Genomic DNA, 23,056 nt, shown 5'->3' with positions numbered 1-23,056 from the left:
TTAAATTAAGATTGTTTTGTTTGGGAATTACTTTTTCCTATTCAGGTTTTTTACTTCTGGCCTTATAAGGAAACAACACAGGCTTCCAATATTTGGAAAATAAGCTGCCAATCTGTTGTTCTTCTCGTGGATAGGAATTTGGTTCGGAGAAATCAAGTGATTTTTCTGCAGAACTGAAGTGCTGCAAGGAAGAAGCTTTACTGTTCTGAAGAAACGGGAAGATATTTCAACTTGCAGCACAGATTTAGCGGGAGACTTTAAACTGAATGCCAGCTACCAAACGAATGAACATTTTGTGACATTATACCAAAGCATTTCTTCTCAACCAAATCTAGAGTTTTTCCCAGGGCTTAGGAAGTTTTTTATAGTTAACAAAATAAATGACTTTTTGTGATTGATTCCTGGACCCTGCAAATGCTCTTATGGTAATTATAGGCTCATCCTAGAAATTACTCTCCTTTTTAGTAGATTTTTTCAATTGCCTAGAACTGTTGAAAACATGAATTATTGTTACTACAAAGCATTTTCTCTTAATGTGACTGCTGTTTATCATTTTTAATTTACTAGCCAACAGAAAAATGTATGGACTTGGCAATCCTATTTCCCTACCTAAATGCTGTTTTTTCCAGCAGTCACTTTGTTTTACAGCTGCAGGTTAATTTGAGGTAGTCTGAAATCAGGAAGACACGTGTTTGTTTGCCTTTTGTTAGATGCAAGAGATCTTCATTGCGCTACCCTTGCAAAATACCAAATATCCCCAAAGGTCCCCAAAAAATAGAAGAATCTTGAAGGTGTCTGGAGGGCAGCCATTCTAGCAAGGGTGATGCCATTGCAGCCAGTGTCGGAACATAAGTGTAATAAACTTCAGGTTTTCTTCACAGCAGTTATGTGAAGCAAAGAGTCTTTCAACACCAAGTCTGGTTTCCTCAAACGCACAGGATAGGTGCTCTTCACTTGGCAACAGATGCTAACTTTTTTCTAGAGATACAGATTGCCGAACAACCTTTTTTTGGCTATGTTTATCCAAAGAAAACGGTTCAGTAAGCCATGAATGGCTCTTGCCTGTGGTTGATGATGCAGATTATCTTGAAAATAGCTATTTGATACATGGGATATCAAAACGCTCAAGAAACTCCATAATTCATTTGCCCTGAGAGAGTGTTGTTACATTCAAAAGCTCACTTTACGTCAGGGCTTTATCTCTAGCAAGTTAAACCTGCTCTAACTGGAGTGCAGATTTCAGCTTCCTTCCTTTGCATGGAAATGACTTACTAACATAGCCGTGAATTTTAAGACCAAATGATCACAAGACTTTCTTTTAATCTGTATCCTGCAGAATGCAGGTGAACATACCCTCCAAGTCCTGTCTTGACTCTGGATCCTGTCATAGGCCAAAGGGAGATTTTAGAAGGACTGAGATTTGAAAGTGGTGGCAGAAGTAGCCCCTTCAAATTGGCATTTCAATGTATAGCCTCAGTTGTATATGTAAAGAGTATTTGAACCGACACAAAGGGAAAACATTATCCTGAGAGGAAAAAATCTGAGTTAAAGTTCACACCCGACACATCCCAGTGGTTTGGACGCAATTTGCAATAAATAACTTCATTCTGGAAAATAACATTCTTTACTGGCAAATACTCCTCTGTAAACTGAACTAATACTGATAGAGGCACCAATTCTTAAGTCGCTTAGACTCCGTACATTTGACTTTCAGACAAATTCCCACATCCCTTCCTTCCCTGGTTGATCTCTGTCCATGTAGAAAGGCCATTGTGTGATTAGACACAGGATAAACAAGTGTATATCTGTATTCAGAGACTAGAGGAGTTAAAAAAAATGCACGTTTCGTGAAAATCTCATTTCACAGGCAGGTTTCATTTAGGGTCACCGAGGATGTTTTGCTAAACACACCTGTTTCCAAGGGCACAGCATCTTACATGATTAAGCTTTACATGCAGCAATTTACTCCCAAGATTGATCCACCTCTGCGGGTTGTTTTGTGCCCTTGGGAAGGTATGATACTGCATTGTAGGTAGCGATCTCTCTCCCAGATGTTACACAAGAGGCGTTTCCAGAGCAAGAGGCAGCTCGAGCATAGTCACCCCCCAGGGACCCACAAAAACGCCTGGAAAATGTGTGGCAGCATGTCCCCATGCAACTGATTGCTCTGTCCTGTAATGCACTCTGATGTGTGCATTGCATCTGGGTGTTTTGTAATGTGCTGGGCTGCTGCATCCTTTGGTTCAGCTGCTAGGACAAGCCCACAACAGCCCTTATCCTCCCACAGCTTTGCTATGAAGGATTTGAAATAGAGGTGCTTATGGCAGCAATTTCAGGTAAGCGTCGGCAGCTGTACGTCGAAGCAGAGTCTTTATGGAAACAGGCTCAGGGTTGCGTAGCGAGAGTGGGAGCTTCATTCAAAGAGAGCCAGGTAATCGGGTTCTTGGTCCTCTTGGCCACATGGGTAAAGCAGCAGCTCCTTCCCCAAAGAAGTGATGGGCTCCTCCTGTTGACAGAGGATACAGTTAAAATGCTACCTTCAAAATAGGCCACTATGCCCCTGATCTGTCCCAAAATTCCTGGAAGAGGCAGTGGTCTCAAGCTGCTGTTAGCCTGAGGACCTGATTATCTCACTGTGTGTTAGAGCTCAGGGAACTCAGGGGAAACAGCTGCCTTCACAGAAGAGTATTTGTGCGCTGTGCAATCACGCAGAGCAGGATTCTGGCAGCTCTTGGGAAGAGCTGTGTTTATTTTGTAGGCAAACTCAGCTCAGTAGAGTGTGAAAGGCCGCCCTGTCTGCAGAGGGCTGGGGTGGGGACTGTGCAGCGAGCAGGTAAGCAGGGCCGCAAGCCCGGTGTGCTGTGTGCTAGCGCGGTCGCAGGTGCAGGAGTGTCACCATCTGGCTTTGGCCATCAGGAATGCTATCCTGGCATCACAAATGCCAAGGGTAGATCCTGGAAGGGATGTGTGCCCCCTTCTCACATGAGCCCTGTTCAAACACAGGAGCTTCCTGTGGGTTTAATTCTGTCTTTAACATAGACGTATCCATCCTGACTTCAAACTGGATGGGGCAGCACTAGCTGTCTAGCTCTTGCTTTCAAGAATTCAGCCCACACTGGGAAGCAGACATGGAAAGAAACATAAAGAAGCCGCCTTTGCCTTTCATTATGTGCAACGTGGCATACTCAACATCATGTCTTTTCTGTTTTAAAACTATTGAGAGACCTTGTTGTCTTTTATTCTGAAGGTAGAGATGGGTGATATTTTCTGCCTGTAGAACTTGCTGTGACACCCAACAACAGAGAGATACCGAAACGCAGTCTGAGTAATTCTGCCACTGCCACCTAATCAGCATTTGTATTAAATAGCATGTGGTAATCTGAGCCCCAGGTGCCAAGTGTTCTGCACACTTTGGAGAGAGTAATGGAACAATTCCGGTTCCTAAACATTTGAGATGCCCTAGACATCCCCATAGGACAGCACATAAAATGTGGGACTTCTTACAGGGAGAGCTGCACCCTTCTGGAACAGCACATAGGATACCCAATGATAGCTAAAATAGCTTTATGTGATGACATAAATGTGATGACAACCAAATCTCTCCCTTTTTGTCTTAAAATGCCCTGAGGCAATTAAAAAAAGTAGTTAATGAGCGTATTACTAGAGATTCACCTTGTGGTAGTCAACAAGGTCAGCCAGTGATGAATGTTGTAGCTGGTCCACTCCAAGGAAGCTATAGGAATCACCAGAGGCATCAATAAGGAAGTGTTTACATCCCTGCACAGACTGGTAGGAGAGCACGTATCCTTTGATTTTTTCACTCACACGGACCAGAAAGCTCCCAGGCATTGCTTTACTCAGCAGGTCCTCTGCTTTCTTGGAGGTTAGGATACCTGTTGAAAACCAAGACACAAAATCCAAGGGATATATCCCTATTAGGTATGTGTTATTTGGGATTCAGGACATAGCGGTTCAGTCTATTTTATGTCAAACTCAAATGGGTACAGGATATTTTGAAGATCTGACCTCTGCTGTGACACCTGAGCTTGTCCGTTGTCGTAACGCTAGGGGAATTTGAACCATATTCCTATGGGCAGAATGGCCAGGACTCACCGTGGAACCAAGGCGCGATTGTGTCCCTTGTTCTCTCATAGCCGGCTCGGAGAGGAAACTGCTCCTCCTTGAACCACTTAATGATGCTTTTTTCAGTGGAATTGGACACTGTCCTGTGGATGCCCTCTTTCCTGTAACAAAAAGACTGTCATCGTGAATTTGTGAAGAAAGTATCTGGACTCTCTAAAAGCTCAGTGCCATAGGGTTAGCTGGGTGGTTTCGGAAGGAGCTGTTACCAAGAAGAGGAGAGCCAAAGGAGCAGGACTCCTGTCTAACTGGCCTGGGGGGGGGCTCTGCAGTGGTCTAGGCTCTGTATTTTTCCCCCCAGTCCATCTGCTCCATGTGAAAAAGGCCAGCCTTTCTCACCTTCTTGCTGCAGCAGAAGAATCCCGGCACTTCTGCCCTTGCCTTCCCCTAGGGATGTGCAGGTTTCCTTACCTGGTTGCTCTTCCGTTGGCCGGGGCAGGAGGTATAAGCGCAGGCTTGGGTGGGAGAGGCGGGTACCGGAGCGGACTCTGGTTGCTTGCCCCGGCACTCTTGGAAACGTCTCCCTGCCTTCCCCTGCGGATGCCCTGCAACGAAAGCCTCCGGTAGTCATCCCTGGCTTGCTGGGCCAGTGAGCGTCTCTTCTCATCTGCTGCCTTGGATTTCCGCACTGAAACAAAAAAAAGAGAGAGAGTCCCACATGAGTGGAAATGCAGGGAACTTTCAAACTTGCTGCCTCTTAGCTGTCTCCCTGCTTGCTTTTATGGAAAGCAGAGAACTGGGCTGGGTAATTTTTTAATTGATGAAAAGCTGCCTTGAATATCCAGGTTGATGAGAGTGTGGTAGCTCATTCTGGAGTCTATAGGAGTTACCAGCTCAGTTACCTAACTGACCAGCCTGTCAGTTAGGCCAGTTTTTTCTTCCTTTTGTAGTCGGCCTGGGATATTTTTATTAGGAAAAATAAAACCCCTGTCTTGAAGTGAAAGCAATCGGTAGGAGAGCATTGCCATCTACTGAGCAGCAAGGGAGGAACTAGGGAAGAAATGCATTCAGTTTTCCTTCAATATTATTTCTCCCCAGGAGGGGAGGATGCAAGGAGCAGAATCTGAATCTGGGTAGAAGAACAAAAGGTAAGCAAAGTGTGAGGGCATTTCTCAGTATTTTTTACACACCAAGCTTGTGATGTTTCATCTGTGGAAGCTGGACAACAAGACTCCAGAAAAGGAATCAAATAAAAAGACCTTTTTAGATTATACCATTTTTTAAAATTGCCTTTAAAGTACTGGTTTCTCTGGGAGATCCTAGAAAACAAAATGTGAAATAACTTAAATAGGAATTTCAGAAAGTTTCTGGCAGCAGTAATGGATGTTACAGTCTCCTAGTGTCTGCCATGTTCTTTCCTGTCCTCTAGATTCATTACAGTCCATGTCCTGGCCCAACTCTAGTCTTAAGTGTTGTGTTTTGATAATACAGAATTATATTTCTTGGCAGTGCTGTCCACTCCCTGACAGAATATCTGGTTCCATTTATGCAGGAGAATGATTGACATGACCGCGTAGAGCCTTAAGGTTACTGGAGCCCCAGAAGGAAAGATCAGCCTAAGACCTTACAGGATTCTTGCCATTCAGGCTCAGTCTCGTCTGATTTCTGCAGCGTGCTCTGGCTCTCCAAACTTGCACCTCTCTGTGGTGGTGTCTTGTTAGAGGCTGTGGTCTCTCCTTCTTCATTTTCCTTCTGTGCTTCCTTAGTCTAGGAAAGAAGCAATATGTTCAGTGCGTGGCCCCAGCCTAGATTTTAGTCCTGCTTTTTAGCTGGTCTTCAAATACTGGGAACTCCATTCTGCAGCATGAACCCCTGTGATTCCTCAATCCAAACCCTCTTTCTTTACTGCAGGTTACAAGGGGAAAAGGAGGGGAAAACAGCCCATCAGAAATGCCAGGATCCCCTCCCCTTTTCACTCCCCAGTCTGCTGTGGCAACACTGCCTGAAACGGGTCCAAGAGGTGAGGGGTCCGACCCGTTCAGCCTGGATGAGGCTAGGAGGCTGGCAGGGCTTCCAGGATAATGTGTGGGCCTGACCTGATGTCTTAGGAGCATCCTAGCTGACTGCTTACCTGCTGGAAACCCCACTTCCTCCTGTAGCAGTCGGCCAGCATCTGGTGAACTCCCCTGGCTTCCCTCTGGGCACAGAAAAGAAGGCGCAGTGAGAAAGGGACACAGCTTCAGGACTGTCATTGTTTTTTGGAGCTTTTTGCCAAAAATCCCCAATGAGCATTTGAGGGATTTGCAGGCCGTAAAGCTTCCCTCTACACAAAGCAAACGCTGCCAGAACCTGTCATGGAGTGCTTTACCTGCCCATGCTCGTTCGCCACTTTGCCTTGGTGTTGCAAACCCCGACATGTGGGACTGACCCAACCAGCTGCGTATCTCCCGTTCCTGCTCCCCTGCAAACCAGTTTAGCTGCCCTGGCAGAAGCCAGTAGCCAAGACTTGCCTTTTAAGAGAAATAGTCAGACTTATCTTTGAGCAAACACACGCTGACCCTTCATTCAGCCCGGACTGCCTCCCACAGAGCAATGAGTGATGTGTTAACTGTACTACACCGCTTACCAAGGACAGGCTTTGTTATAGCGTCATCATCTATTTGGCTAATATTTAATATTAACACAGGGTTCCAGCTTCCCTCTCCTTGAAAGAGAACTAGGAAGTTAAAAAGGGAGTGAAACTGCTTGTTTTCTTATCTCAGACCCACATCGCCTACAGCAAAACACACAGAATGCACAGTTCTCTCAGGTACAGTTAAAAGGTAACTAGATCTCAGAGAAACTGCTGCAATGGGTGGATCAGAGAAACTCTCCCATCTCCCAGGCCTTGCTCTTCAGCCTGAATCCTCCTTCCAACAGAAACCTGGGAATACAACTAATAATATCATGACAGGAAGAAAGATACCAAGGCAGACCTGCTCCTTCCTTTTGAAGGGCCTTGAAAGGATCTTGGTTTTGGTGGTGGCTGTGTGCGTGTGTATTTGTGTGGGGAGTGTGTTTTTTAAAAGCTGCTTTCTCTCCAGCTGTGACTAACAACTTCCTTTAAAAGGAAAAAAAAAATTAAAAAAAAAAAAGATTCCTCACATAGTTGCTCAACTCCAGCAAACAATGCTAAAAAAATAATGTGATTCAGAAGCTTTTGATAAAGGAGCCAGCAGCACACAACAGCCAAGTTCTCTTCAGTATCTGAAATCAGGGAGAGAAGCATTTTGCCAAAACTCAGCCTTCAATTAGCTTGATTTTATACTGAAATGCAGAGTGGCTGTATAATGAAAATAAGAAACAGTCATACAAGTTAGCAGCAAAAAGGTTGAATTAAAATCCCGCTGAACAAGACGGGACTTTTCCCATTAAATTTGTAGAATATTCCTATTCCTCTCTGGTTATATTGGTAGATAATTCCACTTGTCTCTTTTCCTCAGATGATTCTCGACAAAAAGCTTTTTTTGTGTGTTTTTTGTTTTGAGTCATTTTAAGAGTACACATTTATTCATTACTTGAGAAAACCTTCCTGTAATGAAACAGCAAAGCAGACACTTTAGTCAGCTGCATTTTGAGCTGTCCTGTCAAGGTCATAAACCATCTTCTAATTCTTTAATTATCTGTTCGTAGTATCACCCTCTCCTGATCTTTTATCGGAAAAGATGATCTGGCCTCCCTGATCTTGCCTGAGGAGCAAGAGAGCAGGAGAGGAAGTGCTCAAACCCTCACTTTAGCCATGGAGAACACATGCAAAAAAACCCAGAGGCAACTTGTCCGCTGGCACCAAGACAGCTTCTTCAATGACTGCCGAAGAAAGGACCCTTTAAGAGGCTGCTGGCTAGTTCTTTTTCAGATTTCCCTTTATTAGTAATCAGGTTTTACTGCCCTTCCCATTTCTCCAAGGGATGACTTCTGAATAGGAGGAAAGGGGAAAAGTACCTCTCTGAGCCCCAAGTTTTTCCCTATTGTAGTAGCGGTTGTTTTGCTCTCCTCTTCCTTCTGCTTCTCCACGCTGCTTTTATTGTTCCTGGAAACATCCATCCCACCCAGGACACCTGGTTGTGGATGCTGAGACCAGCTGACAGAAGAGTCAGTCTCTCTGAAATGCAAAGGAGACACCTGGGAATCCAGGGGAATAACTGGGAGCTACCTAAGCAGGGGAGAGGAAATGAGATGTGAGCAGAGCCCGGCTGTGCGGGCCGCGGTTATCCTATCTCCAAGCCAGAGGGAAGGAATAGTTCCAGTTGTTAGTCATTGTGAGTAGCTGTCGTCCAGCTGTACACAGCCACCTGTTGATGAATCAGTACAATCCAAACACCTCACCCACTGCAATAACACATGTATCATCTCCTGTGATCTCCAGAGGCTGCCGCACCACAGGGATACGAGCGGGGACTTGAATGGCCAGGGCAGGCCCTGGCCGGATGTTGAGTCTGCTCCAGGGTCGGGTGTGCTCACAGAAAGCTGACGTTTCCCTGGCTCTTTGTTCCCAAGTGGAGTGGGACCGTGTTAACTACCCGCTGCCTGGCCCGGGAGCAGAAATCAAAGGAAAACAAAGCAGGATTGTACAAAGGGCTCAGGGTGGCTGCAAGGGTGGGTGTTAGACCTGTCCACCCACTTCCTTGAGAGAATTCCCAGAGCAACGTGGGGAGCCTCCACCACGGAGACTGCAGCCTGGGCTTCTAGAGATGTCCCCTTCCTCCATGTCCACCTGCCAAGTCCCCAGCGTGGGGCTGCTTACCTGGCCTCCCTGCCTTGCTCGCTCTCTAGCCGCCTTGCCCTTTCGGCCTGGATCTCCTCACAGATGGCAGCGTACGATTTATCTGACGGATGCTCCCCCATCACCCAGACCCAGACGTCGTTGTCGGCCCCGAGCTTCCATTTCACTGACTTCCCGCTGGCTGGAAGAGAAGGAGCCTTTTGGCTGCTGCTGTTTGCTCAGCCACCCCATGCATCCCACGTATCTGTGCCCTTCTGGTTGTTGCCGCTGGCAGCGCCTTTCTTAACACACTTTATGTGGCACAAAGCAAGGGGGCATCTGTGGCCAGGGAGTTGTAGGTGGTTTAGTGCCCCCCATGTTAGAAGCTGGCTTGGCACAGAGCACAGACCCACATCCCCTTTTAATTTCACAGTTCATTTTGCAATGCCAGAGCCAGGGTTATTCTCAGTCAATACAGGAGGTGCTTCTGAGCCCAAAAGCAAGGAAGGAGGTACCACCATTTCCTTTCTTCCTGTAATTCCTTGCCAGAGGACTGTGTGAGGCTGGGATACCTTCACAGGGAGAAGGTAGGAGGAGGTGCCTGGAGGAAGAGCTGCCTTCCTGATGGCTGTGAGCCAGCATGCTCCATAATCCAGGCAAAGGGATTTCGGGTCTCAAGAGCCCAGGTAACACCAAGTTCCCATATGTCACAGGCTTGTTGCTAGCGCTCCAGGACACGCATTCACATCCATGGTTATTTTAAACACAGATTCGGAAGCTACATTCAGCGAGGCGCTGGTGCATCTCGTGTCCCAAGGGACAAATAAATGGTGTCTTCCCAGGAAAGGGGAATTGGTGACTTGGTGAAGGACAGAGTGCCTGCTCCTGGGCAAGAGGGTGAAATGAGCTGGATGCCTATCCAGAAGTACCCCCATGGGAGACGAGTTTTGTTACTGTTTGGGAAGATGACTATTATATGGCCCTAGGTAAAGAAATGACTCTGGGGCCACGTTGCCCCCTCTACCTAGGGAGCAACTTACCTTTTCTCAGGGGTGGCTTCTTGGCTGGAACCTTGTCTGCAGCAGCTTCTCTTTCCTTCCACCGTCTGATCTGCTCTTGCCTCATCTTGAAGAAGAGGATCTGCTTCTGCTCCTCACTGAGTTCTGCCAGCAGCTCAGGGTCAATGTACATGTCCGATAATATCTGTTTCAGCATGGCTGGAGGTTTCGGTTGCACACCAAGGATCTCCAGGGGTCAGTTCTTCCCAGCCGGAGCGTGTCGGCGCTGACGAGGAGGTGTCCGTCCCCGCCTGAGCCCGGAGCAGGAATGCAGGCGTGCCAGCGTAATTACACTTCTATCTCGGTAACTTTTTTATAGCTCAGACTTCCTGCACAGACTGAAAGAAAAAAAAAAAAAAGAAAAAAAGAAAAAAGTAAATGAGGGCTTGAAACCTGCTCTTAAGATGCCTGGAAATAAGAGGTGAGCTCAGCTCACACAGAGCCCCCACCTGCTCTGGCCAGAAGGGAAGAGTGTTCTGGAGGGTGCAGGTTGTGTGCATGCCCTGATAAATCGAGCTGATACCGTATCAAAACAGGGAGAGAGCTGCGTGTTACTGTCAGCAGAGGTGGGGCTTGTCCGTGCCCAGGCAAACATTCCTGCTGGGCAAGGGATCAATGAGCCCAGGACTTTCCACCTTCAAAAGCGGAAACACTTCAAAACTGGGCAGCGTCAGGTTAAGTTCAGCTCCTCTCATTTCCCGCCCCACCCCAAAAAAAAAAAAAAAAAAAAAAAAAGATTGGGAGGGCTTTCAGCTCCTCTCTGAAGGGGACAGGGGCTGCCTGGTGGGAATTTTGGGATAGCCTGAACTAAATTGTAACTTGACTCATGGGCTGAGCTCCCTCTGAAGGAAACGGCAACCTCAGCTGCACAGAGCCCTTCAGTGGGCTGCTGGACATCTGGCTCCTCTCTGAGCTCCTCAAAATCCTGCTGCTATTAATAGGAGAAACATCAATAAGGACTTCAAAATGCAATCGCTGCAAGGAGAGCTGGCATGAATTCCTGCTCCTAAGTCCCTCCACGCACGACAGGTCACACGTTACCCACTGAAGCGCTGAGAGGGCTTCCTCCCCCTGTGACACCCTCGTCCCTCATTTCGCTGAGGGAAAAGTTCTCCAAGCAAATAATAGATGGACACACATACATACACACTTGTTATACTTTACTTCCATAAAGCACATAAGAGAGTGTAAAATAAAATAGCAATTAAGTTGAATGGCAGTGCTTGGACGGATTTGCTGGGAGGCATTTTCTTCAAAATACTGCACATAACTCCTTACAGAAAATGTTACAAAACACTGAACTCACAAAATTCAAAGATGAATAAAAGAAGAGAAAAATGCAAGAAACTTTTATTGGAATGGTGTTTGCCATAAAAAGGGGATTACAAAAAAAAAATGGAAAATGCTGAAGCCACCTTGCTTTGAATAAAGAGCACCTTCTTTGAGCTGGTCGTCAGCTCAGCTCCAAAAAGCTGCAGAGGTGCCATCAGGAATTATTTCCCCTTGCTGAGAAGATGGTCCACAGCAGCCCAGTCGGGTTTCTTTGAACTCAGCAGGTGCCTTTCCACTTGTGTTGACAGGAAACTAGCCAGGTCTTACCCATCACCAGGCGGAGCGCAGGGTTTTATTCTCACTCGGACATGGTCCCTGTCACAGCAACCCAGTGGGTCTGAGCCCCTTTATGCATGACGAGGGAGCCTCATGTCTCCACAGCGGGGCAAAGAGAACTGACTCTGAGAGATTCCCTCTTTGTTTGCTTACTTAGCTTTCTTGGTAAGTTGTGTCCAGCGCAAGGAGGATGTTTTGCTGTGCTGCTTTCTTATTTTAAGTTACTCCATTGTTTTCAATCAAATACCACTTCCTCTTCTCCCCCCCACCATCCTTCTCTTGGAAAAATAAGGAACGGTAGTTTCTGGGATCACCATCCACGTGCACATCCACGCTCAGCGCCAAACACGACAAGGTCACGTACTCACGTGAGTGAGGCACCTCAGAACACAACCCTTGACACTAGCTCACTAGAAAGGACAAACGGTCCAAATGTTTAGAAAGGACAATGAGGAAGTGGAGGTCATTGAGTATTTCACTCCTGAAAAAGGGCTCTCAGCCCTGGCTTTTCTCCCTTTGAAACCTATTGCTTCTGAACAGCACTGAAAAGAGTGATCTGGCACTCTTGAGAGGCATATTACTGTGCCTAAATCCTCACCAAAGATTTGAAGACCTCGAAAAGTTAAACAATGATAATGATAATTATAGTAATAATAATAATATTATTAATAATAAATCCTCCTTTTGGTCGAAGAGACTGTAGTTAAATATAGGGTCCCTTTGTGCCAGGTGCTTGTGAGGGAGAAGTGCTGAGCCAGAGAGCTCCTCAGCTCCATGGCCAGGGTGCAGAGCAAGGAGCAGGGCACCCGGGGGAAGGCAGCACCGGGGACAGCCCCGGCAGCAGCGGCAGGGAGGGCGCAGGCCTCCACATCCCTTCCTCGGCTCCACAGCCTGCTCCGAGCCGGGGAGCAAAGCCGACACACGAAGCCTGATCCTTCCACTACTCACTTCTGCCAAGGCGCCGGGACGGGAACGTCCCTCCTCCCCACCGCCGCCCCCTCCAGCCGCGGCGCGGGGCTGCAGGGCGCTTCAGAGCCGCCCAACGGGCGCCTCACGGCGGCCGCCTGCGGCGCGAGGGCCCGTTGCGCTGAGGGACGTGAGGGGAGGAGCGCGCGGCGGCCGTTACCGCACGGCAGGTGCGGCGCGCGGCGGCCGTTGAGCGTTGCGGTGAGGTCGCTGCGGGGGCCGTTACGGCCGGGGTGCGGGGGGAAGCGTCGCGCGGCGGCCGTTACGGCCGGGGTGCGGGGCAAGCGGCGCGCGGCGGCCGTTGGGCCTGGCGGCGGAGCGGTGTGGCAAGCGCGGCGGTTGCGGTTGCCCTCGGTTACGCGTAGCGCTCGGCCGGATCCGCCGCCTTCCAGCACCGCCCCGGAGGCGGCGGGCGATGTGTGGGGAGGCGAGAGGGCCGAGCTGCGACGAGCAGCTCGGAGCCTCTTTATTTTCTATAGCGGCCCGTGTTATTTAATTCCTTCTCCCTGGCCTTCCGCAGAGGGAAAGCCCCGGCTATGGAGAAGTACCAGGCTCTCGGTCTCGTGGGGGAAGGCAGCTACGGGGTGGTGACCAAATGCCGAAACAAAGACAGCGGGCAGATTGTCGCGGTCAAGAAGTTCCTGGAAAGCGAGGATGATGCAACGGTGAAAAAGATGGCCCTGCGGGAGATCAAACTGCTGAAGGTAAGCGAGACTGCGGGGCTGCGCGGCCCTCTTGGTGAATGAAGGCAGCTGCATCCTGCGTGCTGCTCATGGGCAGCTTCAGCCATGCTCAGGGCACCTCTGATGTGTGTGTTTTGTACTGCACCTCACACATTACACTGGTAATGTGTTTAAGTGTCTCTTGAAGGCAAATAAAGCCGTAAAGCAGAATATTAAATTTATGTTGGTGATCTGCCTTGTGATAAACCTGTGTCTTGTTCAAAGATGGTGGGTTTGGGTCCATTCTACCTGTGGAAGGTGGCTTTGGTTTGGGAGTTTGGGTAGAAATTGCTTGCTGTGGCTGCCTTCAGAATCTCCTAGGAAGTGGTGTTTGCCCAGAGAAGTGCTAGAATAGGGTAATTCTTTCAGGCATGGAGTCCGTTGAGAAAGCTTCTCTAGAAGGAGAACGCAGTCAGATCTACTTGTCAACAGCTTAAATTATATAAATGAGAAAGAAAAAGGAGAAAAAACAAATTTGATTTGACTTGATCAGGTGCAGTTTGTATTTCCACAAGCAGCCATGCCATGGTAGATTTGTTTGGCCTTTGAGCCACATTCCAGCGGAGCTGCATTTCCCTTTGGCTAAGTGTTATTCTGGCTGCGCCTGGCTGGCCCTGGCTTGATAGGAAATGTAACTGTGTGTGGCCAACATAAGCAGGGAAAAGCCAAAGGAAGTGAGCTCCAAGGGATCCGTTCCCCCTTGGTGATAGCTGAGGTGTCCCTCCGTGTTAAGTACCCAGGGGTACTGCAAACAGGTTCCTGGAGGTAGAAGAGACAAACGCTGAGCTTCTCATGTCTGTGGGTGAATGGCAACCTGGATGTTGACTGAGGCTCTTAGCCAGGCAAGATGCTAGCCTCAGCTGCTGTGGAAATGTGTTTCTAGGAAAGGTTTATTTATGTATTTATTTATGTGACCCCTTTCTGTCAGTCTTGTCCTGCCTTCAAGAGGCTGGAGAAAAGGAGGTATCAAATTCCTCAATTTTCTCAGTCACTGGTTAGTTCCAAGACTGGAACCCACTGGCCTTATGTCCCTTCCTGATGGAGCGTGTGGCTTGTGTGGTATCTGTTGTGAATGTTTTTCATAGTCACCCAGATGTGCAGTGGTGCTTCAGCCTGTGGGGACTCCTTCTCAGCAGCATCTTGTGGTGGGAAGCTCTGTAGTCTTATTGTGGGGCTTGGCTTATTAAACATCATTTTCTTCCTTGGCTGTAGCCCATCTGTCTGGGAAGATGCCAAAGAGTTTTAGCTAAAAAGGGTTAATTTTTGCTGTGTTGCTCTGTATTTTGTCATATCTTCTTTCTCCTGCTTCCCCTTTTGGCTTTGCTTTTTATATGGTTTATGTAGTTCCTGTGCTGTGAAGGGGAAAAAAAAAAGTGACCTTTGCCATCCCCTATAAGTTGTGGGCACTAAGGTTTGAGTAAACATGTACCTGCTGGGGCTTAAGATGCAGCCAGCTGAGAAAAGTGTCATTGCCTTGAACTGAGTTAAAACAAGTCTACAGAGTGTGGACTGTAGCTGGCCTATTGGCAAGCCTGGTTTAGTTACGGAGTCAAAGCACGTAGCACCTGCAAGGTATGTTGGAAATTAACTTGTGTTCCTAGGTAAATGGGATCTAGACAAGGGGAATGTTTCCAAATATTCTTGCCAGCTCTCGGCATGACAGCTCCTGTTTGCTCCTGCTGAGGCTGGCAGCTTCCTGCTGCACCTCCAGTGCTGGGGACAGCAATGTCAAGAAGTGTCCACATTGAAAAGCTAGTGATTTTAAGTATAAATAAATGGGCTGCTGTGTCAAGTAGAGCAGTCCAGAGAAATGCAACAGCTGTGCTGCAGCTGAAAGTGTTTGGTTATAGTATCTCATCTCTTATTTTATCCTGATAAATCCTGTCATGCTGTCACAAACTGTTTCCTGTTTACAACAGCAACTCAGACATGAGAATCTCGTGAACCTGCTGGAAGTGTATAAAAAGAAGAAACGGTGGTATCTGGTGTTTGAATTTGTGGATCACACAGTGCTTGATGACCTCGAGGCATTTCCAAATGGACTGGACTACAGCAGAGTTCGGAAATACTTATTTCAGATCATAAGAGGAATAGCGTTCTGTCACAGTCACAATGTAAGTGCTCATGAGGATTTCAATCTGCACCTATGAAAACCTTGAGTGAGTAGACGCAGAGATGTGTATCAGGGCTGTTTATTAACAAAATATGGCAAAAGCAAGCTTTCCTTGGCAAAAGCAAGGTTTGTCTGAAGGGGAATGAAGTAGGGCAGAAGGCCTGGTATAAAATGGCAGTGTGAGCTCAGCCGATCCGCGAGTTTTCCCTGAGTGATCTGTGAGCGTGCTCCCGAGGGAGGCTGCAGAAGTCCACGTATATCAGAAGTTGCTGTCACCTCACTAGAGGCTTACCTTTATCTTGCAATGAGAGATTTCCTCTCTTCCAAAATTTCACTTGTCACAAGGTCTATGTAAGCATCTACATGCTTGCTCTTTCTCTTCAGCATTAAGCTTCTTGTTATTCACTGCTTATTTCTAACACAAGTTTGTCAGTTTAATCATAACTGTATATATGTATTTCTCTTTTTTATACTTGGGGAAACTGGCCCTGTGCTATGAATTCTCTAACTAGTCTTCATGTTTAACTGCAGGATGTGCCCATGGCCTTGACAGATCTCAGCACGACTCTTGCGACTGACATACACAGTTACAAATAACATATATATCTTTGTCTAATACTTGTATTTGCATATGCATAGAATTTGCATATTATATATTATTTATATATAATACCTATGCATCTTTTAAACTGGTGGTAAAAGCCATTCAAGCATAATAAACTGTATCTGTAAAATACGTATGATGAATGTACACACAGCAAATATGCAGAGAGGTACCCAAAGTAACCACTTCTGTGTGCAAAAACTGGAGGTTTTGTATTCACACGTGCTCTTGAGTCTGCACTTGTTCACTGTCTGTGTGTACATCACTGTATTTTACAGACTCCATGTATTTTTCATGCCTGCAAAAGTGTAATTTCTCGTGCATGTGAAAAAGCTACTATTTTTGGTGAGCAATTGGTTTGCTCTGTGTAAATAGTGAGTTATTCCTCCTAACTTGCTTTTCTTGTGCAGATAATACATCGGGACATTAAACCAGAGAACATTTTAGTCTCCCAGTCCGGAGTTATAAAACTATGTGATTTTGGATTTGCCCGCACATTAGGAGCTTCTGGGGAAGCTTATACAGACTATGTGGCAACCCGGTGGTACAGAGCCCCAGAGCTGCTGGTGGGAGATATCAAGTATGGCAAGTAAGAGACTGGCAGGCGAGGCTGCACAAGAGTTCTGGTGCTGGGGCACGTGTGGAAGCACTTTTCAGGAAGGCAGAGGGCTCTTCTTGGGCAAACAGGTTGAAGGGAGGCTGTTCTACATTTCCTGCATTGCGGCTTGCAAAGTTTTCTTTTTCCTTTAGCACCCTGGAGTTAATTATTGTTGGAGCTAGGATTTTCCAGCTCAAAGAGACCATTGAGCCATTCCTGTTGTCTATAACAGTTGTCTGGCTGCCAATGTTAATTACTTTTGGAATAGACTACGATAGACTTCTCCTGTGCATAGCAGTCCTTGTAGAGATGAACTTATGAGGGATGAATGGGATTTTTCCTGTTTGAATGGAACCTGTGGGATCAGTGGGATTCTCTTACTGGTCTGGCTTAGCTCAAAGCTGTGCTGATCTGGGTTTGCCAGCACCTCTGAACTGGAATGTTTTTCTTCCAGAGCTGTGGACATATGGGCTATTGGCTGCCTGGTGACAGAAATGCTGACAGGAGAGCCCTTGTTCCCTGGAGACTCTGACATCGACCAGCTCTATCATATCACCACGTGCCTGGGTAAGAACACCCCACCAGGCTCTGAAGGCCTGGCCACAAGCTAAGGGATCAGATACCTTTTGACTAAGGGGGAGAATGTGGGGAGAAAGGCCCCAGTGGGTGCTGAGCAGTTTCTGAGGGTGTGAATTTTTAGCTCCTTTTGCCAAGGGAGAACCAGAAGCTTGTAAGTAGAGCATGAATTCAGAGTGCACATGTGGAACAATGAAGACCCAGAATATATTCCTTACTGCAGGGCTGGCTCACTGTGTCAGCCACTGTTTCAGCCTCTCTCAAATATTCAGCAGGGTTGTTCTGAGTTTCTTCCATCTACTTGCTCTGTTAACTGTGATTCCAGGCAATTTAATTCCAAGGCACCAAGAGCTGTTCCATAAAAATCCCCTCTTTGCTGGTGTGAGGCTGCCTGAAGTGAAGGACATCAAACCTCTGGACAAACGATATCCCAAGCTTTCTGCTGCAGTGCTAGATCTAGCAAAGGTCTGTTCTTTTGGGATTTTTTTTTCCTTTTTACTTGCTTTTCCCTGGCTAGCATAGCTGCATTCATGCAACATTTTCTGTCAACCCTCTCTCCACCTACTCATGGAAGCGATGTGAGCAGATAGGTCTATGTGTGGCCATGGCCAAACATGCCTTAACCTTGGTTTTTGCATCTGTGTGCCAATGTGGGAGTTAGGATGCCTGCTTCATAATTAGTTTTGAAGACTCCTTCCAGCACATGTTTTTGTGCTTTTGCATGCTATTCTGGAGCACAAGTGTGTTGAGCAACTGAAATAAACTAAATCAAATTGGCAGTATTTGAAGTGCCAAAGGAACAAAGCAAATGTAACAGAAAATAAGGAAGATTTACTGAGAGTGTTCTATTTGCATGATAGGTATTCCCTATAGAAGGAGTCTTAGTAAGCATTAATGATTAAAATGGGTGCAACAGCAAGTAATTAAACTTTTTCTCTGGAGGTCAGTTGCCACATCTCATCTCAGTGTTATAGGCCCTAGAACTGGGAGTTTTGCAGCTTATTTCTCAACTTCATTTGGAAATATCGAAACCTTTGTTTTGTTTCTGATGTATTTGCCAGAAATGTTTGCAGATTGACCCAGACAAAAGGCCATCCTGTGCTGAACTCTTGCAGTGTGATTTCTTTAACAAGGATGGATTTGCTGAAAGGTAAAACAGCTTGTTTCTTGCTCAAAACGGGCTAATAGGAGAAGGAAATTAAGAAATGGCACTTGTAGAAACCATGGTGGATTTGCAGGGCTGAAAGTTGCTGAAATGTCTTGGTTTTGTAACTAAAATGAGCTTTTAATGGATATGTTCCACTTGTTTGATTTTCTCCTTTAAAAGGCTTAGTTTATTTCATTACTTCAAAAGCTGTAACAGCAGCTTGGGCTGAACACCAAATGATTTTTGATTAATGGATCCTTTCATTTTCCTTTTCCATATGGAGTATAGATTTGCTCAGGAGCTTAAATTAAAGATTCAGAAGGATGCCAGAGACCATCAATTACAAAAGCAATCAAAAATTAGTAAAAAGGACAAAGATGATTGTTTGGGAGAAGAAAGAAAAATGCTTGCTATCAAGGTTAGTCCATCTTTCTTTTCTGTGACTGTATCTTTCATCTCTTAAAAATGCCCTGCAGGTATGTGCTGCAGTTAAATTGTATGCAAAATTTTACATTTTACAAAACATTTTACAAGAAAAAAAAAGAGCTGGAGGAAGAATCAATTAAAAAGTGCAAGTCAGCCGAATAAGCAAAACATGATTTTCTGAGGCTGTTCACCTGTGTTAAAGCCCTGTTTCCCAAGCTGCATATTTTTCTCTGAGTCATCTATGACTAGGGGCTTCAGAGTGACTTTGAGGTGGCATGGCTCTGTTCTCATTTCATTTCTTCGGAAATGACAGGAAATGGCTGCTGTTCTATCACTTCCTTACCCCACTGTGAGGTGACTTATTTCCAGAAGGTACCAGAACCCTGACAAGCCTCCTGCTACTTGATGGAAAACAGCTTTTGCTTAAAACAGTTTTAATCTCCATCGATTCTTGCAGAATCATGCAGGTTTAGGCTCTTGTTTTATTTATTTATATATTTATCTCCCCTGTTCCTGCATTGTGCTTATTTTTCCAAACAGGATTTCAACATTGAGCCAAGGAGCAGAGAGGCAAAGCTGTTCAAGGAGAAGCGCTCCAAAGCAGATGTGGAGAAGGCAGAGCGACCTTCCAACCTGAGCTCCTTCTACGACAGTGCAATCAACCCTTTTAAAATAGCTCCTCAAACCAGCCTGAAGGATTCCAGCAGCAGCTTGGACTATGCCAAGAACGCAGGCATAGTCATTCCTCCCATCAACCAGAATCTTTCTGCCACAACTGCCGGTGTGAGGATGACTGCTGGGATGGGGCCCATGCCTGCGAACCGTAGCTATAGGTATAGGAGCTGAGCCACGAGATGCAGTGTCCATCTTTCCTGTTGCCCAAAAACTGTGATGTGCTGAGAAAGATGTAGAGTGATGATGTGGGAGGGCAAGAAGGGGATTTGGGACAGGGTGTGGCTAGGAGCACCTTTTGGGTCAAAAAACCCAGCTTCACCTCAAGCAGCCCTTAATATCCGTGCACCCAAAGACTCTTTGTGTTTCTGGTTTTGGCAGAGCACTCCCAGATGATAACATTTCCCCAGCTGCTCTGGTAGTGGCTGCTTTGAATTGTGTCCTATCCTTTGAGACTCAAACTTCTCTGTTAACTGGGCTAATGGAGAATATTCTGTTTGTGGGCTCCTCTCTTCAGTATTTAAAGACAGAGATGTTTGCATCTCTCAAGTTCATTTGTTGTTTTTTTCATTTTTTTTCTTTCTAATTTTTGTATTTATATAAGTATATTTATATTACCCAAGTTAGTATAATGCAATGGGGACTCTTTTGATTACAGAGTTGAGGAAAAGAGTAAAACATACTTGAACCCATTTCTAAAGCGAGGAAAACATTCTCCAGCAGGCCATTACAGTGTCAGCTTAACATCGGTAAGTTATCTTTCTTTCCCACTTGGCAAAGCAAAAATAAATTCTTAACTTAAGCATTTGCTTTACCGTCAAGAGCTCCTCCTGTTGCAGCCTTCCCCTTAAATTCCAACTAGAAGGACAATGTTTCTCTGCCCTTTTTTTTCTACAGTTCTTTCATCCATGATCTTTTCCTAAGGTAGGTATTTAGTGTAGGTGGGGCCCTATTTACTCAAGTCATAAAAACAGTCAAATTGTTTGTGAAAATAAGTGAGCTGTAAAGCTCTGGACTGCACTTATTAACTAGACAATATTTCTTCTATGCTCGTAGGAATGTTTGCCTTTCTAAAGAGAGCTAAGCTAAGCAATCCTCCAGCTATATTTTGTATCTTTAAAAGCAGTCTCATTTAAGTGTCTGTTTTGTTTTTTTGTGTGTGTGGCCGGGGTGTTTTTGGGGGGTTTCTGTTTGTTTGTTTGTTTTGAGGCAGTTTTGTTTTTAATGTATAGATTACCTTTGATCAGAATGAATTCCTTTAAATCTGTTTAGAGAGTCTTTTATACTCTTGTTCTGGTGAAAGTTCTAGCTAAAGTAGTATCTTGCTATGCTTATATACTTTGAAGATTAAAGCTTCACGGTAACTTTTTTTTTCTATCTGTATGTGATTGGTATTTTATCATTCACCTCATTGCAGGTTTCTAATGAAAAAACAATCCTTCCAGCAAATAAGAAGAAATGGGAATTCTCCAAGACTGACGTGCGTTTGCCAGAGCTAAATCATCTACCTGAGCTGAGAGCAGTGGAAGGTATGAGCTTTGATGTCCTTTAAATCAAGCCCAGATCCTAAGCAAATCCCAAGAAACGGTGTGCATTACACCAGTCAGCATTTACTTCTTTAACATTGTCTGCTTTGGTTGCATTTTGTAGCGTGGAATCCCAGACTGCACAAAAAGGAGAACAAAACCGTTTCGGAGTCCCGTATCCCCTCCCTTGCTGCCATTGACCTCCATAACCCAAATCTGTCTTCACAGCAGGTAACAACACAATATTTTGTGCTACTTCTTGTCCTTTTCATTCGGGACTTTAAACTATGTTTGAGTAGTGTGCTGCACAAGTTTCCAAGTGCCTCCTAACACGAGCAGGACTTACATAGGGTTCTCCTGTGCCCTCTGTGGAAAGGCAGTTGAAAGGCCTGGAACCTTTCAACTCAGAAGGCGAGAAGGGTCCTGGATGATACTCATCCAGGGTAGGAATGTGTTTGTCTCTCTGGGACAAGCCAAATGCAAGATGCTCACTGAGAGGACAGACCCCAGAAGTTCTTGTTATTTCAGGAGGCTGAATCAAGGTGGAAGAGAACCTGATTTTCCAGATTTGGAAAGGGAGACATGGAGGGCTGGAAATTTTGAGAAGAACTGTCCAGGTTGCATTAGAGAGATGTTGAGAGGGCAAGTGCAGTAGGGAGAGAAAGAATTGGAGATGGGGATAAGGAGAGAAGGAAGTATTGCACCTCTCAGAAATTAGCTGCTCTGTAACATCAAGATGTTGTTTGAGGTGTATAATTCTCTAAATTGCCAGTATGATTACGTGCAGCTGAGATTTGTCAGCTTGTGTTGAACAAAAAATATATATTTTGAAGTCCAGTTTCATGAAAGAACCTTGGCTGACCTCGCCAAGGTGCCCAGAAGGAAATTACTGATAGATGTCTCTGTTACTACCATGGACCTGACCCTCTCCCTTTTCTTCCTACCCAATTTGCAGCTGTCAGGGACTTTGATATCGGATGCATCGGAAGCCGCCTTCCCCAGAGTTGAGCACTAACCTTACAGAGATTGGGATTACACCTGCTAATAACTGGTAAAATTTATTTTCTACTTTTCAGCCTTCTGTTGTCTTTCAAGTGAATCGATTGATGAATGCTCTTGCTAGTTGGGAGTTTTGTAGGGGCTAAGTTTAACAGTATGGAAGTAGCTATGTCAACAATTTAACTTTGTTAAACTGTATTAGTTTAGTTGTTGGTAGCTCAGTGTTCTCCCACCATGAGGTAGAGGCCTGAGGGAAAGAAGGTTTAGGAGAAGTCCTGGTTGTGGTAAATGTCTTAAGACGGAACTGTGATGTCCCCCACTGTTTCACCTTTCACTGGCCTCCTGCATTCCCTCTCATTTTGGAGGAGAGGGAGCAAGTGCTGGCTCTGAAATCTGTTTTTCATCTTGTGTACAAATGCAATGGCTCTTACGCCATACAAGTGTGTTCAGTGCTTGAAAATTCAAGTGAGGCAATAGCTCATAGCTGCTCTGAAGGAAGAAGAAAAATTATTGTGGTGAGAAGTAATCCCAACAATATAAATGGGGAAAAAGAAATGCTACTACAGTCAACCTATCTGTGAAACAGGGCTTTAGGAAGGTAACGACATGTACTAAGTAAGAGTAAAGGAAGGGTGTCACCATGGAATGTTCTTGTTTGCCTGTCTGTAATGTCACTGTGTCTTTCTCCTCTTGATGCAGGTGGTTGAAACAGTAGGAGCAGCCCAGCTGAGGCTCCAGATGCTAATGCTGCAGGGTTTGTGCAGAGGAGAGGAGGATGCCTCACTCCGCCAGCGCCATGCGCTGCCATGGGGTGCAGCTCGGAGCCCGTTTGAGGACACAGTGCTCGCTGCTGCTCGATTTCTTGCATGCAAAACAGAATTTGACGTCCTGGCTTAGGGCTAGGTCATGACTGAAGTTGCTCAGAAAGGAAGCAGTGGTTATTGGCGTGTGACAGGGGTTGGCTTGGAGGGTTTTTTGAAGAAGACAGTGTTTCCTTTTGTCTAATCACTGCTCTCCCAAAGGGGTGTTATTCAAAGAAAGAAGAGAGCAGCTGAATTTGTTCTATCATGCTGATCTATTTGGTCTGTGTTGGAAAGCGTGTTTGTCTTGACAAAAACGACCATGGAAAATCCTTGTGGATGAAGGATGATGTCAAACGTCCTAATGTTTCCTTTGAAATCCTTGTTAGAGCTCAGGAGCATGTGCAAAGTTGTGTTCGG

At 45.8% G+C, this 23,056-nt stretch overlaps 2 protein-coding genes across 3 annotated transcripts; one reads left to right on the top strand and one right to left on the bottom strand.

The window, feature by feature from the left end:
• Positions 1–2,282: 2,282 nt before the first annotated feature.
• On the bottom strand, positions 2,283–10,553 carry SH2D4A (SH2 domain containing 4A). 2 transcript variants are annotated; one of them, XM_088531576.1, is made up of 11 exons: positions 10,403–10,553; positions 9,862–10,217; positions 8,864–9,023; positions 8,062–8,221; positions 6,212–6,277; positions 5,709–5,847; positions 4,552–4,768; positions 4,114–4,244; positions 3,832–3,893; positions 3,673–3,733; positions 2,430–2,506 (listed from the first exon to the last, which is right to left on the bottom strand). In XM_088531576.1, exons 2-10 carry the CDS (start codon positions 10,034–10,036, stop codon positions 3,692–3,694), a joined length of 1,152 nt encoding a protein of 383 aa, XP_088387702.1. In that variant the 5' UTR covers positions 10,037–10,217; positions 10,403–10,553; the 3' UTR covers positions 2,430–2,506; positions 3,673–3,691. The 2 variants fall into 2 exon arrangements, with proteins under 2 accessions (XP_088387700.1, XP_088387702.1); XM_088531574.1 differs by having other exon boundaries at positions 2,283–2,506; positions 3,673–3,893.
• A 2,378-nt stretch (positions 10,554–12,931) lies between these two features.
• CDKL2 (cyclin dependent kinase like 2) lies at positions 12,932–22,984 on the top strand. The gene is made up of 13 exons (XM_088531573.1): positions 12,932–13,157; positions 15,095–15,289; positions 16,303–16,481; positions 16,945–17,057; positions 17,392–17,531; positions 18,128–18,216; positions 18,502–18,631; positions 19,180–19,472; positions 19,970–20,060; positions 20,729–20,840; positions 20,962–21,068; positions 21,793–21,888; positions 22,536–22,984. The coding sequence occupies exons 1-12, from the start codon at positions 12,990–12,992 to the stop codon at positions 21,850–21,852; spliced, it is 1,677 nt and encodes a 558-aa protein (XP_088387699.1). The 5' UTR covers positions 12,932–12,989; the 3' UTR covers positions 21,853–21,888; positions 22,536–22,984.
• The last annotated feature ends 72 nt before the right edge of the window (positions 22,985–23,056 follow it).

The sequence above is a fragment of the Tinamus guttatus genome, unplaced genomic scaffold, assembly GCF_059628265.1.
Source record: "Tinamus guttatus ecotype Peru unplaced genomic scaffold, ASM5962826v1 Tinamus_guttatus_pri_ptg000423l, whole genome shotgun sequence".
Taxonomy (NCBI): Eukaryota; Metazoa; Chordata; class Aves; order Tinamiformes; family Tinamidae; genus Tinamus; species Tinamus guttatus.
Note: the sequence above shows the minus strand (reverse complement) of the source record. Positions and strands in the feature narration are given on the sequence as shown.

Coding starts and splice junctions, on each gene's coding strand:
- SH2D4A (XM_088531574.1), bottom strand. CDS start 10,036: ATGCTGAAACAGATATTATCGGACATGTACATTGACCCTGAGCTGCTG. Junction 5,848..6,211: donor GGAAGTGGGGTTTCCAGCAG/GTAAGCAGTCAG, acceptor CTTCTTTCCTAG/ACTAAGGAAGCACAGAAGGA. Junction 3,894..4,113: donor AATCGCGCCTTGGTTCCACG/GTGAGTCCTGGC, acceptor GGTTTTCAACAG/GTATCCTAACCTCCAAGAAA.
- CDKL2 (XM_088531573.1), top strand. CDS start 12,990: ATGGAGAAGTACCAGGCTCTCGGTCTCGTGGGGGAAGGCAGCTACGGG. Junction 13,158..15,094: donor GGGAGATCAAACTGCTGAAG/GTAAGCGAGACT, acceptor TGTTTACAACAG/CAACTCAGACATGAGAATCT. Junction 20,061..20,728: donor ACAGTGTCAGCTTAACATCG/GTAAGTTATCTT, acceptor ACCTCATTGCAG/GTTTCTAATGAAAAAACAAT.